The 17,529-nt window shown below is 36.8% G+C and overlaps 2 protein-coding genes across 2 annotated transcripts; both read right to left on the bottom strand.

Annotated features, from left to right (window-relative positions):
* Positions 1-686: 686 nt before the first annotated feature.
* Positions 687-11,704, bottom strand: LOC111327988 (presenilin-1). Its single transcript, XM_022932322.2, has 10 exons — positions 11,435-11,704; positions 9,696-9,925; positions 6,419-6,563; positions 4,944-5,011; positions 4,406-4,556; positions 3,156-3,225; positions 2,960-3,058; positions 2,612-2,836; positions 1,942-2,054; positions 687-1,261 (listed from the first exon to the last, which is right to left on the bottom strand). Exons 1-10 carry the CDS (start codon positions 11,567-11,569, stop codon positions 1,106-1,108), a joined length of 1,392 nt encoding a protein of 463 aa, XP_022788057.1. The 5' UTR covers positions 11,570-11,704; the 3' UTR covers positions 687-1,105.
* Positions 11,705-14,549: 2,845 nt separating this feature from the next.
* Positions 14,550-17,514, bottom strand: LOC111327996 (UDP-galactose transporter senju). Its single transcript, XM_022932333.2, has 5 exons — positions 17,339-17,514; positions 17,055-17,172; positions 16,822-16,868; positions 16,198-16,337; positions 14,550-15,264 (listed from the first exon to the last, which is right to left on the bottom strand). The coding sequence occupies exons 1-5, from the start codon at positions 17,481-17,483 to the stop codon at positions 14,638-14,640; spliced, it is 1,077 nt and encodes a 358-aa protein (XP_022788068.1). The 5' UTR covers positions 17,484-17,514; the 3' UTR covers positions 14,550-14,637.
* Between the last annotated feature and the right edge of the window lie 15 nt (positions 17,515-17,529).

Raw genomic sequence — 17,529 nt, 5'->3', positions numbered from 1 at the left:
TGTGGCAACCTTTCTCAAAATTCTTCCAACTAACCGCCTCCCGGTTAGCTCAATTGTTTAGAGGGCCAGATTGTGTTGTGCGGGAGGTTGAGGAATCAAGCACTGGCCGGACCAATACTGATGGTCTTAAAATAAGTGAGGAGAATTTGCTACCTTTCTATAATCAAGAAATGGATAGATATTCTAGTCTTCTCGGATAAGGATGAACAAACTGTAGGCCCCATCTCCTGCAGGGTTAGGGGTAGGAGACGTTAATTTCCCATGCATGAGATTACTGTGTGGTGGATGTCCTCCCTTGGTGGGTGTTGGCCCTGAAAAGCCCCTATGGGGAGTGGTCAATTAACCTATATGTATATATGTATGTAATTGGTTCAAGGGAGTAAAAGAAAACTATTCTATGACTTGTACATCAATACAAAAATTTAAGTAGCAATAAAAGATAAGGAATCAAGTTAGCAAGAAGGGAAACCAAGGAGAAGCAAAAATGTTGATCACCACTGAGAAAATAACAACAGTTGGAAACTACCAGTATACATCGATTACTATGCAATCATTAAGGGACCGTGATTGATGTTTGGCAACAATAACAGAATTGTGATTTTTGTACAACAACTAGTCATAAATGGCTGTGTATTTACTAACGTGTTTGGTGTTTAGAAAAAACAAGGACACCTATAGTGGCAACATCATGGAAAATTGTTGTGTGTTTTATTCTAATCATTATAATTACTTCAGAAACTACCTCCTGTGTCGTGAATACAGAATAATCCATTATTTTGATGCTGAATGCATTATTTCCATTCGTCAGAAGATTCTAAGAGCAATGTCCATGAAACTTTGTTCAAGATAAGTACATATTAAATAATTCAACTTAAACAATTACATGAAATTTCTATCACGAATGGAGGAAAATGTGTATATATCAGTGTTTCTTTTTTCATTTTTTTCAGCTATTTTTTTTAAAAAAAATGTTTGAAATACACGTAATGCAGCCTTATTACTTACATAGATGGCCCCCAAAAATAAGCAAATTCTAGTTCAATAGCAATTTTCCTCTTCAGCTTCAAATACAAAACATAATTATGATAATTATTGTGCCAAATATTCAAATGAACGCCTGCTGACTTGACAAGCTGTCCATGAATGGTTTAACCAGCTCAGTAGTGGCAAAGTTGAAAATAAGTCCAAAGGTAATTGATATTGGTAAAGCAGGTAGAGCTTTCTTGTAGATAGCTAGAAGAAGGAGTGTTAGGCACAGGCCCTGCAAGGAACAAAATAACAAAGCCTATTAAGAAGTGAATAACAAGCTGAAATAATTCCCACTTAAGTTATAAACATGGTACAGTAGGTGGGCCAAGAATGGATGTCACTAAAAATTGGAAGCAATGAGAATTATAGTCTCTTGCAGAATTCTTGTTGTAACACCTCCAAGCAAGGCTTCTGTGTTTGATGTCAAGGACGGTCTTGATCAGGGTAATAATGTTGGAGATGATTTTGTGATTATGAAAACAGTTATTGATAAAAGTGACGATGATCAATGGCATTGGTAGCCATCACATCAAGAGGGGGTCTTAAAGGTGTTTAAAATTACTAAGATCATTGTTTAGAGACCAAGGGAAACTCTGATTTAACACTAACAAATTCAACCGTATCAAGCTGTCACAGAAAGGAGACAGCCCTCAGAGGGTTTACAGCAATGTTCTGCACTATGCTTATGATGCTAAATACTAGTAACTTCCCAAATTAAAACTGACTGCTCAGTCAGATCAAGACATCAGAATTTGAAGGAAAAAAAAAAAGAAAATACAAAACTGGTCTCCTTCAAATGTACTTTCAGTACTTTTCCAACATCAGTGAGCAGAATCATCACTGAGGTGATTTCACAACATGGAAATTAAGAGGAATTAATTAACGAGGGAATAATCAGTTTTCAGCACTCACTATAAGTATAGCTACAAAGCAAGCAATTGTTGTGTTCCAATCCTTATAGGAGGATGCTTTGCCAACCAGAACACTGTAGAATATGAAATCTCCAAGGCCTAGTTTTACACCCTCTGTTGATGAAAATCATAATAAATAACATCAAATTTAATAGACTGCTTCACAAGTTACTGTAAATCATTAAACAATGCATGATTCTTAATGCAAAAAAGAAACAATACAAACAACACATTAATTTCTGTGTTTCTTTACGTCTTCTTTACTATAATCATGTAAATTTATCCTGAAGAAATCATGCATGATTATGTTGAACAACTGGTCAATATGTCAAAACGTGAGGAAGAACTCTCTGAAGAATGGACACCGCATGTGAATAAAAACTCTGAAGCATTTTGACTGCGGCAAAACACACATGCATGCACACTCACACAAGCACATACTTTCAACACACAAAAAAATAAACATTCAACAAAAATGGCAAGAATTATCCAATTATTATCAAGATTATGTGTACTACATGAACAGATTCAAAAGTAATAGTAAATTATCTTCAAGACTCTGATAATGACTTATTCAATGTCACCAACAACAGTTCTTTTCAGAGCTCTGCTTACTGTGAAAATCTCACTAAATAATCGAATATTCAAAAGTATGCAATAATTGAACTTACTTTCTTCTTCTTCATCATCTTGACCATCATTTGCTAGTTCTTGTTGTTCCTCTTGTGAACCTAGGGCCCTTATGGCATTTTCTGCAGCCTCATTTGTGGGTCCTTCCCCTTCAGTTGACTCTAGTGATTCTTCTTCGTCTTCTGAATTAACCCGGGTGACTGATGTCACTCTTGCACCTCCACTGTTGTCTCTATCAGCCATACCAATTGACCACATCATGGTAGCTGGAAAAGCAACAAATAATTTAACTTTTCTTTTTCCAAAATATGCCTGCATCACTAATTGGAGAACACTTTTAGACAATGTTTTACATGTTGAACTGTACCCCTCCAAGACAATAGACTTACAGGAGTAAATTAGTGATGGGAAGAGAGGCTCATCTCTTTCTTGTGCAGTTTGCACCAAAATCTTCAAAGGCCCTTTGGGACATAGAACAGCACACAAATCTATGGGGGAAAAAGAGAACCGAACATCATAATTATTATTGTTATTAGGGGTATTTCACAAGCAATGTTATACTGAAAAGAGGGTGTTACTGCTTACCATAAAGTGAAATAGCTGCTAATATTGCCCAAGTAGTCCAGTCTGGCAAAAATTTGATAAACACCAGAGCCTATGAAGTAAAACAAGCTTTGCATCACTAAATGAAAAACAGAAATATGAAAGTTGTTACCAGCAGTCTGGAATTGTTAAGACTTACCACCACCCGTTTCACCTGTTTGGGTTTTACCTTACACTCCCATTCCTGGACACAGCTGCCTATTACTGGTAACACCACTGGTAGCTGCTTAAATTAATGAAAAATGTTTTTGAAACCCCTTAGTATGTTTTAGTCTGCAAAACTTGCTTTGTGCCTCATTGAAAGAGAATATTCTGGGGCATCTTTAATTGTCAAACATTGGGGATCTTACAGGATTCCTTTCAGATTGGCCACCACATTCTTTCATTCTTTGCTCCAAGTGAAAACCTCATCCGATATGTAAAGAAAGGTGGCAATTGTGGAATAAAGTGTCCAGAAGTGGACAAAATGTACAATGTAGCTTTGGTGTGTTTTAGCCTAATACCGTAATTTTCTTGCCTTAAACACCTGCCACTGTGGGTAATAGGGAGGTGTGGGTTATGCGACAATTTTGAAATCTACTGGCAGTTGAATCAAAGAAATTCTCACCTACCTGTGTTTCCACCTCTCAGATGAATTTTATTGTATTAATAAGAATGCCATAAAGCGGCACGAAAACATGATGCTGACTTAAGTTTATTCACGCACAATTAGTTGTGCGACAAACAAATTTATCAGCACGCATGTAAACAAAACTTTGATGGCGACAAAAATAAACCAAGGATAACTGGCGCATCAGTAACAAATTTCCAGTTAACACTAGCTTAAGCTGAAGAGAATTTTCCTGTTTTAAAGGACTTGTTAGGCCCAGTAGAACTGGAGACAATGATTTTTTTGAGAAATCAACAAATCAACATGGCGCTGAACGATGATCATTCACACAAAATGTGGCCACAAATTTGCATTCTGTCAAGTATGAAATCTTGTAAATTCTAGAGCATTTTTGTACAAATTTCCTTTGCTTTTAAGGTGTAGGTTATCCACCAGTGCAGGTAATCTGTTGAGTTTTTTTTTGCTGCATGCAATAATCGGCCAGTGTGGGTAATCAGCTGTGCAGGTAAACGGCCAGAAATTACGGTAAGTGTTACCAGTCACTTGTTATTTACTAGGTACATTTTATTTTATGCTTTAAAAACAGTGACCATCTCAAAATATTAGAAAAATTGAGGCTTACCATCAAAGCACTAACTAAGATAAGATATGCTTGTTGTAGTCTAAGGGGTCCTTTCCAATGTATGCAAATCATCCCAACGACCCCAAAATTCCAGAGTATCAGTGACAATGTGAAGTAGTCCATTGCTACATTGTACACCTTCAGCACCTCTCTGTTGAGCACAAGGACAATGATTGCACATTAAAAAGTCTTGTGACTGACATAGAAAGCACCTTGACCAAGAACACAGACAAGCCTTGGATAGATGACAACTTTGGAAAACAGAATGGTGTGGCAAGGAACACACAGTAAATAGAGATATTTTCAATGGGTGTCAAGACTAACTGGTGATTGAATTAGGTTTATTTAAACAAGATCTGCTATAGGCTTTGAAAACTTACTAGACAATTGATAAAACTGAAAGTCCAATACCAACAATTATTTACATTACTTGTTTAAGAAGTTATACAATGGAACAAGTTCTGATTGGTTCCTTTAATGGAAAAAAAAAAACAAAAAACAAAGCTGGTCAAGTGAGTGTGAAGTATGGATGACTTACTGGAAATAAATGTAGCCAAAGAAGAATAACAACATTAAAGATGATAGCACCAGCCATCCTGATATAACCTAGGAGACAACCAGAGCATTTAAAAGAATTTTTAACAATAAATTTCTGGGAATGGAAAAGAATCTATATTCCTTGATAGCTGCCTTCTGGTACAATGTAACAGATCAGAAATAACACTGTTTTTCTACTTCAGAGACTTGGCACTTATTTTGATTTCTTTTTTAAAAAGGATCTGAACATTTCAGCATAATGAAGTTGTTGTAAAGAAGGTTGTGGTTCTTGATTGTAGCACTGAGGCAGTCATACCAAATACATGTCTCAAAATGCAGTCCCTTGTCAATTGGAGCAGATCAGCTCATTCTGACTATTTAACAATTATTCCACGAGCGCGCGTTGGATATGAGATAATAGATAGCCAACGAGGCGCGTAGCGACGAGTTGGCTATAATCATCTCATATCCAACAAGTGCGAATGGAATAATTGTTTTATTAAAAATGTTAAATTAAATTATTAAATTATATTAAATTTTTTAGCTCCCTTTTAATTTTAAGCTGATGCTTACGCTTATCATATTTGTAGATTATGGTATATTGGCTCATATACCATAATGGCTAAGCCAATAAAAAGTCTTAAATTGCATTATCCAATGATCCAGTTTTTAATAAAAAATGTTAGTCTTTATCAGGAACCGAAGTTGTTTCATAACTGGTCTATCTCATTGTCCGATGACTGCCAGTATCTAGTTAGAATGTAATGATTTACATACTCATACATGCGACAATACTTTATTCAAGAGGAAAAAATCAAAATTACAAAAATATATCTCAAAAGGGGATATCTAGAGGTCAACCCTATATAAAAGATTCCAGAAGTAAAGAAATGAAAAGGTAACCAGACAGCAATGATTCATCATCAATCAAAATTTATCACCACATGATGTAGTTAACCTAACTAACATGTTACAGATGCAAATAGAACACTTAAACCTTTAAAGTTCATGCAGCATTTAAAATGTTCCACCACCTTGGAAATTGAGAGAGCTACACAATGTATGGTAATCTTACCTGTACACTGATCTCAATGTACAGAGTGGAAATACGGCTCTCATTTCAGAGGCAATCTTGATATAATCATCATAGCTTCAAGGTAACATAACTACTAATGTATATGAGCACGATCCTTCGCAGTAAAGCACTATTTGAGCAATAGTGAAAATCAGACCTGAAAAAAAAAATTTCAGGCCTGTACGGGATTCGAACCAATGACCTCTGCGATACTAGTCGTACAGGCCTGAAATTTTTTTCAGGTCTGATTTTCACTATTGCTCAAATAGTGCTTTACTGCAAAGGATCGTGCTCATATACGTCTCATAACCGCAATTCACACATATGTTTCATATGTTTGTTGTTGTTTGATAACTACTAATATTTGTCAGCAAACAAGACAGGTAAATTACAATACTCACACAATAGCATCTGAACTTATACAGCAGCACAAGGACAATGGTGAGAACCAGAACAACACCAATCACTATGAAGGCATTTGCTATTGCCTCTCCAGCCTTCCTTGCCTGGCTAATGTCTCCATCCTCGTGAAATGGTGTGTACACACTAATAAATAAACATTTAAGTTGATTGATTAGAAAAATGGCCACCAAAAGGCTTTTATTAAGCCCTCAATCAGAATAGAATAGAATAGACTTTATTTTTACGAGGGTAGCACGCGACAGTAGTTAAACTGATGATCCTGTGGCCCTCTCTAAATAATCCCAACCCATCCCACCCCAGGGGAGGACATTCATCACACAGTAATCTCGTGCATGAGAAATTAACGTCTCCTACCCCTAAACCTGCAGGAGATGGAACCTCCATTTATTAGTCCCTGTCCGAGAAGACTAGAATATATAACCATTTCTTGATGTTATAGAAAGGTAGCACATTCTTCTAAATTATTTTAAGACCTCCTGCACAACAGTTCAGCACTCTATCCATTGAGCTCATTCAGCTAGCAAACAGCTGATAAGGGGCACACAACAGACAGCAAGCAGATTGCTACAGGCAGCTAACAGTCAGCTAAGATATACTGGTAACCATCAGTTAGATGAAGGGCTATCAACACATGGTTGCTCAACATTTTCTCAAGGAGATCTTACTTAACTTTCTGCCAGCAAAAAAATTTTCACATCTTTGCACTGTTTCATTAAAAATTCTATCAACATGCCATCACACTTCACCAAAGACACCATCAAATTGGGTTTAACATGAGAGCTGACAGTCTGTTACTTCACTGCCCTTTGCAAGAGCTTCATTAAGGAAGGATAGACCTTGCCCAAAATAGGATTCTTTTTTTCTTGTTTTTCGCTTAGTACGGATGATTAACGTACTATTAAAATTAAGCCAATTTGATCAGACTTGTTTGAGTTCTGCTGTTCTTGCCCATTATAAATCTAAAAATTCTATCTTTCTGTTATTTATCTACATCTATGCAAAGGAATCATAAATTTAGGGAAAATCGGTTGAAAAAGAAGATAAAACAAATAGGTCTTACGGCTGAGTAATAAACCTTCCAAACCCATGATGAGTTGTCCGTACCGAGTACTAAGGTACTAAGCAAATTCAGAACAAGCCGTGATGACTTGTCTGTACCGAGTACTAAGGTACTAAAGTACTAAGCAAATTCAGAACAAGCAGTGATGAGTTTTCCGTACCGAGTACTAAGGTACTAACGTACTAAGCAAATTCAGAACAAGCCGTGGTGAGTTGTCCGTACTGAGTACTAAGGTACTAACGTACTAAGCAAATTCAGAACAAGCCGTGATGAGTTGTCCGTACCGAGTACTAAGGTACTAATGTACTAAGCAAATTCATAACAAGCCGTGATGAGTTTTCCGTACCAAGTACTAAGGTACTAACGTACTAAGCAAATTCAGAACAAGCCATGATGAGTTTTCCATACCGAGTACTAAGGTACTAAAGTACTAAGCAAATTCAGAACAGGCCGTGATGGGTTGTCTGTACCGAGTACTAAGGTACTACTGTACTAAGCAAATTCAGAACAAGCCGTGGTGAGTTGTCCGTACTGAGTACTAAGGTACTAACGTACTAAGCAAATTCAGAACAAGCCGTGATGAGTTGTCCGTACCGAGTACTAAGGTACTAATGTACTAAGCAAATTCATAACAAGCCGTGATGAGTTTTCCGTACCAAGTACTAAGGTACTAACGTACTAAGCAAATTCAGAACAAGCCATGATGAGTTTTCCGTACCGAGTACTAAAGTACTAAAGTACTAAGCAAATTCAGAACAGGCCGTGATGGGTTGTCTGTACCGAGTACTAAGGTACTAACGTACTAAGCAAATTCAGAACAAGCCGTGATGGGTTGTCTGTACCGAGTACTAAGGTACTAACGTACTATTTTTCCGTTCAAAGCGAAATATAGGCCAAAATAGTAATTCTGGCCTCGTGTTATCTTCAAAAAAAACAAAAAGCCGTTGATTACTATAGGGTATTTACTACTTCAAAACAGGAATGAGAAGGCTCTGGATTAGAAGAGTATTTTTTTTCTACTACTGAATTGGCAACAAGTAAATAAGAGGGAGACATGGAAGGTTCTGAGTACGCAACACCACAAACAAAAGAGAACTAGCACCTCAGCAACCAAAAAATCTTCTCAAAGGACCGACATCGCAATATACACTAAGTTGCACGATTTAAATGGTCTGGTTTGGCCGATCGTGTGAGTGGTAGAGGTCCGGAGGTCAAGTAAAATGCTAGCCAATGTTTATTAAAGATTCATTAGGATTTATTGCTTACTTTGTTTTACCAAAATATAGTTTCTAAAAGGGTTAAAGAAAAAACTGCAATTCATAAATGGTTTATTTCAACAAAAACGGTCAGTTTGAGATCACCAAAAAAACGCAGTGCAAGTTGTTCTCCACTACATTACTGCATTAAAAATAAGCTACACAACACAAAACCACAAACCCCAATGGTTATCAATATACTCCTTTTTTCACAGACTAAATCAAATGTTCAATTTCATGGCATGCATGAAAAGAACGAGAGTTGTAGTTAGTACGCTAGTACGTAAGTATTCATGCTTGCTCGCTCGAGAGCTGTAGTTAGTACGCTAGTACGTAGGTATTCCTGGTCATTCGAGAGTTGTCGTTAGTATGCTAGTACGTAGGTATTCATGCTCGCTCGAGAGCTGTAGTTAGTACGCTAGTACGTAGGTATTCATGCTTGCTCGAGAGGTTTAGTTAGTATGCTAGTACGTAGGTATTCATGCTTGCTTGAGAGGTTTACTTAGTACGCTAGTACGTAGGTATTCCTGCTCGCTCGAGAGCTGTAGTTAGTACGCTAGTAGGTAGGTATTCCTGCTCGTTCGAGAGTTGTAGTTAGTACGCTAGTACGTGGGAATTCATGCTTGCTCGCTCAAGAGCTGTAGTTAGTACGCTAGTACGTAGCTATTCATGCTTGCTCGCAAGAGGTTTAGTACTGTTAGTACTGTAGTACTGATGAAAGCTGTTAGTACGGTAGTACTGATGAATAAGCAAAAATCTACAGAAAAGAATTCCTATAATGGGCAGCATATGAGGAAGGACACAGCCAAAGACACGTTCAAAAAAGATCCCTAGTACGTCTGAAACCCAACAAATTTTTCACAATTTTACTGACATTTCCTATTTATAATCTGAGAGAAAACCCTGGCAGTATACAACTAACAGCCATGGGCAACTTACAGGTATGTGCCTTCTTTCCGTGTATAGTATGTGACTGATGCTATAGTTGCTACAACGACCAACATACAGGTTGACACAGGAACTATTAACATCATAACACTCTTGGCTCCATATTTGAGCATCTCCTCTTCATCCATTTCACTGTCATGGGGTGATACATCTCGTACCCTTGGTTCTCTCCCCTGATTTCTCTGACGTGCCCTTGATGACCTTTCATTACTATCTTCAAACTGTTCAGGAGCAACATCGTGACAGGAAAACAAATAATAAAGTGGAATGAACCTTTTGCACTCTAACATCAGTATCTGTGTTCTCCATACAGATCTCTATACATTTCCTTTGGTACTGGCAAGAAGAATTCATTTAACAATCAAAGCTTCTTGTGTTGATAATATAATCATTTCCTTTATTCTCAATATCCTAATGAATGATTCAGCACTGTTGCTGTAAGGAGAAATTAAATGCTGGTCACTCTTAGGATTTACAGGGTTAGGTCATGAGAGTAAAGGATATGATCACCAGGACCCAGTTGTTCAAAGACTGATTAGTGCTAACCCAGGGTTAAATTTTAATCCAGGTTTCCTTATCCCTTTGTTCAAAAGCTTGAACAAAAGCTTGAACAAAAGCTTGAACAAAAGCTTGAACAAAAGCTCATCTTTCAAACCAGCAGTCTAAATCCCACAGGGATCAACGAACGTTTATCATTTCACTAATTTGTTCATGTTTTTCTCATTGCCATGTTCCCACCAATAACGTAGCTCCATTTTTTGCCTTTAAGAGCACACACAACCCACAATTCCTCTATTTGCTCCGAAGAAGGGCTAACACTCGAAACATCAGCTTTTGTAATCATTACGGTGGCCAATTTACCATTTCAACTTTGTTGATATATCCAAATTATTCCTCTGTTCAAAAGCCTTTCTTGGATAATTTTCTCTATTCTTTGAAGGACATCCAGTCATCATATTGTAGACAAAAATAACTGTACTGAATTTTCTTTTAAATCTTTCAGATCTTAAATCCGATTTCACACTAACCCTAGGTTATCTTAACCTAGCTTTGAACAACACGGCCCAGCTTTAAAAGCTCTTGTTTGTTAAACAAATTCTCCTTGTCAGCACCCTAGGAAATGTATAGAGAACAGTATGGAGAATACAAATACTGATGTTAGGGTGTTAACAGTTAAACAACTCCTGGATGGAGAGAGGACATTTGATAACTCAATCACTTGAACTGAGACTGGACCCTAGCCCTTCACATCAAAAGTTTATTTTCAACCCACAGTTATTGTTACCCCCTTTTCTTAAAGATTTTTTTCTGAATAGGCCAGGTTAATAATCTAAGAAAAGGCAGTGTAAATCTCGCAGATTTTAGAGAAAGGGGAACTTAGAATATGTGTTTACGGGATTTGACAGAAGTGTATGCATTTGTGTCTTTTTAAAAGTCACAATGATCAAGTACAGACTTGATTTCGTTCCACACAGGCTCGAACTTTCTGCTGTTTAGTGCACTGAAAGTCTACCAGGAAGTTACACCGACAACACTAAGTACGTTTAAATGTCACTGATAGAAGTTCTGAAACTGAGCATTCTTTGAATATTAAACACCTAACTAAGGAAGATAAGGTTTGTAATGATTATATGTTAAGGTGATTCCTGGCCGTAAAAAACAATCAAAGAAAACTCAAAAATTGTAACAGAAATGTCACTTTTGAATTTTCCGCCATCAAAAGTACTAACCACATCTGTTATTTCGTTATTTTCTCCATTTCTTGGAGTCCGACGATCACCAATGTTTCTGTTATTTTCAAAAGCCTGAGTGACTACTTCGCCCGACATTAGACTGGTTCTTTCGTCCACCTCTTCTTCGTTCATGTATATATTACGCCAAACATCGGCAGCGACTCTAAACAGAGATTCCTTTTACTAAAGCCGTAATTTTTTTTCGTCTGCACGAGGCTTGGCAATTTTGTTAAACCATCATGGCTGAAACAGTGACGTTATATCTCGATATCAGGCTGTGGCCGGAGTAGGCTGGTGACTAGGAAAGGGCGTGACATACGTGACACAGAGAGAGAGAAAGAGAAAGGACATACTTGATAGTTACCTCTAATGGGTTTACAAACGCCATACATGGAGGCAAATGTACTGGAAAACCTGATATTGACATTTGTCAGGTTTCCCTGACAGCCAAGCTCAAAGCTACTGTTGTCCATTATTAATTTGAATAGTAATTAATTCACTGAAAAGCTACCCTATACCTTTTGATGGATAAGTTATAGGTAAAAGACTTTTTGCACGAGGTTTAGGATGAGCTGAAAGAGGAATTGGCCAGTGCTGCTGAAGGGGAGGAGGGTGGGGAAGTTTGCAGACACTGTGACATCAGTAGACTTGCGAGAAAAGAGAGATTTTGCATGGAATAGCATACAGAAGCAAGGGTGTAACCAGGGGGGGTCATGGGGTGCCTGTGACCCCCCCTTGGTAGGCTTTCTTTTAAGCAAACAACCTACAATATTCAGGTGGTGAAAACGTCATGACAATATCTTGGCCTGCCCATTATACTCTCACCGCTCATCCCAAAACTGTAACATTAGTAAAACATGTACCGTGTGGAGGTCGATGTGACAATCTGGTGGGTAGCCTCTGTGACCCCCCCCCTTTGAAAAATCCTGGCTACGCCCCTGATAAGGTCTTAAGAATTTCCCTGGTGACTTGTACGACCAAAAGAATTTCTGCCACAAGAGTGCGGAGTTATCCGATCAACAGGTGGTGGCTGTTATGCAAATGAGAATATGTTATATACTTCTGGTATGAAATGATGCACTGAATTCTCCAGTTGTTGACAAACTTTTAATAATTCCTTAATTGACAAGGCTTTTTAAAGCATGTGTCTGGTAAAATTACCTTGAATAGATTCTAACACAATGGACACGCATATTTCCCAACAAAAACTTAAGGTTGATTAATTTTAAAAATTCAGTACTTAATACTAAGTAAAGAAATTGAAGAACAAATGTGGGAAACATAATCCAGGGATCTTTTTTTAAAACCAATGCAGATCTTCATTTACAGGAGTTTAAATCCTTAAAATGTTGTTTGCTCAGATCCATGTTGAAACTTACAACTTCTTTATTCATTACAAGCTATAATTTATACAGAATGCGGTGCTCGTGTTTATGTGGATTGCATAGTTGTGCATGCTGTGCAAGTGCGAAGGTGATAATTACATAGTGTAACAAAAAAATGAAAACTATCTTTCCTCTTGAGTTTGGATAAAAGGAAGAAAAATGAACCTAAATGGCTAAAAGCAATGGAAAAACCTTAGTTACTCTCCTGACTTCACCTATCATGATTATGATATTACATGATTATTTATTATTTATTACATGATTATTTATTACGATGGATAACACTATGCACTGGATAAATCTCTCCCTGGAGAATAGCACAGTGAGTTTTGCGAACACTTGTCTGCTGGATAGCAATTAATCCCTTGGATAGCATTATTATCCATGCTTTTAACAACTGGGCCCTGACTAATAAAATACCAACTCCAACTGTTTCTAACCTAATGTATACAATGTATTAAATCACAAATAAAAGAATAAAATGTATTTTGACACATGGATGGTTACTGTGTTCCTGGACAGTTCAGAACTGTACTTATAAATACATATACTTGGTATTAATTCATCTTTTCCATTAACAGATGTGGGAGTGTGATTCTTATTTAAAAATTCTTATGTCAGAAAAGCAAGTTGTTAACTGGAGATATAGAGTTCTAAACAAGAAAATATCTACTTAAATACTTAATTTAAAATACAAGCCACTGCATGAATGTGTTATGTACCAACTCATCTGTAATTCAAGACCAAGTTACACAATATACTTCAATATACTTTGTGATTTTTGGTCAAACTACTTTCCCTTTTTTCACCAATTCTCTTGTGTCTTGGTGCATTTAAATGCATCAACCATGAGCAAGAAACACACAGTATAAGTTGGTCTTAACACAGACCTACATTAAATGTAGGTCGGTGTAATATTTGACAATTATTCCACAAGCGTGCGTTGGATATGAGACGATAGATAGCCAACGAGGCGTGTAGCACCGAGTTGGCTTTTATCATCTCATATCCAACAAGCGCAAGTGGAATAATTGTTGTATTAAAAACGCCCCCAAGATATTAGACAAATCTTACCAAATCTTGAATTTTTCAGCTCTCTTTTAATTTTAAGCCAACACATACACTTACCATATTTGTGGATTATGGTATATTGGCTCATATACCATAATGGCTAAGCCAATAAAAAGTCTTGAATTGCATTATCCAAAGATCCAGTTTTTAATAAAAGTTAATACACCAAGGTAAAACACTTTTGTCTATGTGTCAGTAGCTGGCAAACTTCATCAGTTACTTCAACTAAAGATGTGGCTAGGAACACTTTACATTAAATCTGATACACTAAATTCTAACCAGTCTTCCTTTTACCCTTTACACCCTCAACAGCAGTAAGCATATTCTCCATACTATTTTCCATACATTTCCTAGGGAGCTGAAAAGGAGAATTTCTTTGACAATCAAGTGCTTCTTTAGTTGGTGATCATTTGCTTTATTCTCGTGACCTACATGTGTGATTCAGGGGTGATATTGTAAGGAGAAATGAGATGCTGGTCATTCTTAGGGTTCAAAGGGTTAAGCATCATCTGTTCACTTCGAAACTTGGGAGAAACCTAACTGTCATCTCTGGCTTAAAGTTCTTCTACCTTGAATTTATTTTCTTAAACATTTCCCTCACTTTTTCGGTTCAAGTTCAGCTGGTTCAGCTGGTTCACCAGTCCTGTAACACACTGTCGTGGTGTCTAAGACCCCCTGAAAAAACTTGTTTCTTTGGGTACCTTCCTCTCATAAGTGTGTGTGATCTTAAAAATGAATTAGCTTCTAAACACTAGTGTTTGATTTCTGATTGCCATCTGTAGACTTAGGTGTATTATCTACAGGATTATGAGCATAAAGAATTACTGCATAAGAGACAATAGCTATGGCAACAAATGTGAAAATATCAACTGGAATTCCAAAAATAATCCAGCATAATAAAGCAGTGAACATGATTTCTAGTGCACTGGCAAAAGTCTTAAGAATAGAATTCAGTTGCTTCAGGAACAATGCTGTGGTTATGCCAATGCCAGCATTATTGAAAATAATGGCCAAAACTTTACCCCTGGCAATGGATGATAAGCTTTCTGCAGTAAATGCTTCAGACAAAGTGCCATTGTACCAAAGAACGGCAAAATTACACAATACTGAGTCTAAATACATGAAAAAATTCTGAACCATAAATGGCACATCACCACCTTTACCCTTCAACAAATACTCATTATAAACACCAGCAAAACAGGAACAAAACACTTGAACAAGAATTAACAGAAGATGAATGTCAAATTGTATGGAGAAAGAACTGCTTCCTGCTGTGAGATCTTCATATTTGATCTGCTTGACAATACAACCAGAAGTCAATAACAGCAAAGATACCCACTGAAGCCCACTCAGCTTCTTACTAAACAATATCTGCAAGAAAAAAACAAAAATAAGTTCCTAAACACTTTTAATTCACAAATCTGGTCAATAATCCTCTCTTCTGAGGGGATTAGAGAAAATCTGCCCCTGCACCTAGCAGCTCTTACCATCTAAACTGATCCCAGTTTTAATTATAGTTTAAAGAAATTCAGAGTTCCTTTCGTCAAATTACAAAGTATTAAGTTTATCTAAGATAAAAATTTAGGTTCAACGGTCCAAGCTGCAACCATTCTGATTATAACCATAGCAAGTGGCAAAAAATTTTGAAACAAGTGAAAAACATTTTTTTCAATCCCCAAACACATTGTGGCAAAAGTTTCCTTTATTATGATGAAGGACCAAACAAGAAGTTGAACATTTCCATACAGGCATGGAAAATAATGTCTAAATGTTGGAAAATCAGGACTTGCAACTTGTAGTTGAAAAGAGGTTCTTTCCAAAACAACACATGAAATTATAGTAGAACCCCTAATCAGGGAACACCCTCAGGATCACGGCAAGTGCCCTAATTAACCACCACCAAAATTTAAAATGCTTGGAATATGTGTTTAAACTAATATTGACAGAACCATTTCAAAAAAAGAAAAATCGGCAGGCAACCATTATGTGTTAGAAGAATTTTTCCACAATTTGAAATGCTAATCAAGTGGATTTTACCGAGACTACATTTAAAATCTTAAAGAATGTAAAATTTATGATTTCTAAGCAAAACAACCATATTTGTCAGATTTACTTAAATATCACTAAAAATCAATCTCAGGAAAAAATTTCGAAAAGGACTTTGGTCTAAATAAAAAGCTACATGTTAAGAGTAGCAAAACTAGCTTTACAACAAAAGTCTTAAAATCATTAGCTTTGCCTAGAAAAACAAAAAAAGAAAAGGACTCATGACAGATTAAATAAATTCATTGCCTTTGTCATTACCTGAAAAATAACTCCAGTTACAACAACTCTAAACTGCAGCAGGAGGAAGTATGTCGTTGGGTCATAGTTTGCCAAATTCACAAAAGCCAAGTTGTTATAGAGGCAGTACATGAAAGAGGGTACGACATAGAGTACCAATACTAGAAATAAAAACAGACAAAAGAAGCAACATTTAGCAAGTGTAAATCATTTTAATAAGGCTGGTCTACACCTTAATTTCACTCCTTGACGAATGGATTTATTTCCTAGACAGTTTTATTGTGAGTTATGCAAAGAGAGTGGTATAGTTCAACAAAATACTGGAAAGAACTTAGGGAAGAAAGGTTAACAAGGAAATATTTTTGCAAATGAATTTAAATAGGTGGGTGTATATTAACAAGATTTCAAAATGCCCAATTTACAGTGTCAGGGCAAGGATCAAAGTTAAGTTTTAAGCTTTATGTTAGCGTTCTGATGTAATTCTAAAATAAAGAAAATACCCATGTGCAAGTAAATTTACAAATATCTTAAACAGATCTCACACAATCACAGAATAATCTCAAATTTTAACAATTTCTTTGAACCTCGAGGGAAGAGCCCACACAAGGATTCTTTTTACCAAAAGGATAAGAAAAAACTAAATACCTTTGACATTAGATCGGACATGCTGCAAGAACTCTCCGAAGGTGGACCTAAACAGAAACAAAGCAATTTTAATTAAAGGCCCTTTCGTGTGTGGGCTTTTACACTAACAACACCTTCACGGCTGTAAACAGCTGATCACGATGTACGAACATGTACAAGCGTAACAGGACACCGTATGCATATAAAACTGCTTCACAACAGGATATTTGTAATCAAAATTTTAGTATACTTACGTTTGAAGTTGAAGTCCGACGGCGATGATGAGTTTGACGAACTCCGCAAGTAGAACCACGGTGACAGTGTTGTAAGAATACTGGTTATTTTTGTCTTTCGTTGCAGTCACAAGGATACCTGACGGAAAAAGAGCAGCCAATATCAACTCCTGTGGGACACAAATAGAATATTGTACTATGCAAATGGTGAGAAAAAGAAAGCCTATACACCGAAATCAATATTCAATTTATAGTTTAATTGCTAATAATGAAACGAATCTTTTGTGGTAAGTTAGACCACAGACCTTGGCTTATAAATAGGGCCATATACCCTACGAAAATCAAAAAGTGTGTTTTTGTAGGAAAGAGGTTTTTAAGGTCTGAAATAGATCCAATTCCTCGAGAAGACGGCATCGTTTTTGTTGCGCTCTGCTCCGTTGCCGAAGCCATCGCCTGTTGTTTGTAAATTTACGAGAGAAGGACTAGGGTTAGTTGG

The sequence above is a fragment of the Stylophora pistillata genome, chromosome 6 (assembly GCF_964205215.1).
Source record: "Stylophora pistillata chromosome 6, jaStyPist1.2, whole genome shotgun sequence".
NCBI classification, from domain to species: Eukaryota; Metazoa; Cnidaria; class Anthozoa; order Scleractinia; family Pocilloporidae; genus Stylophora; species Stylophora pistillata.
The sequence above is the reverse complement of the archived record's forward strand: the minus strand, read 5'-3'. Positions and strand labels throughout refer to the sequence as shown.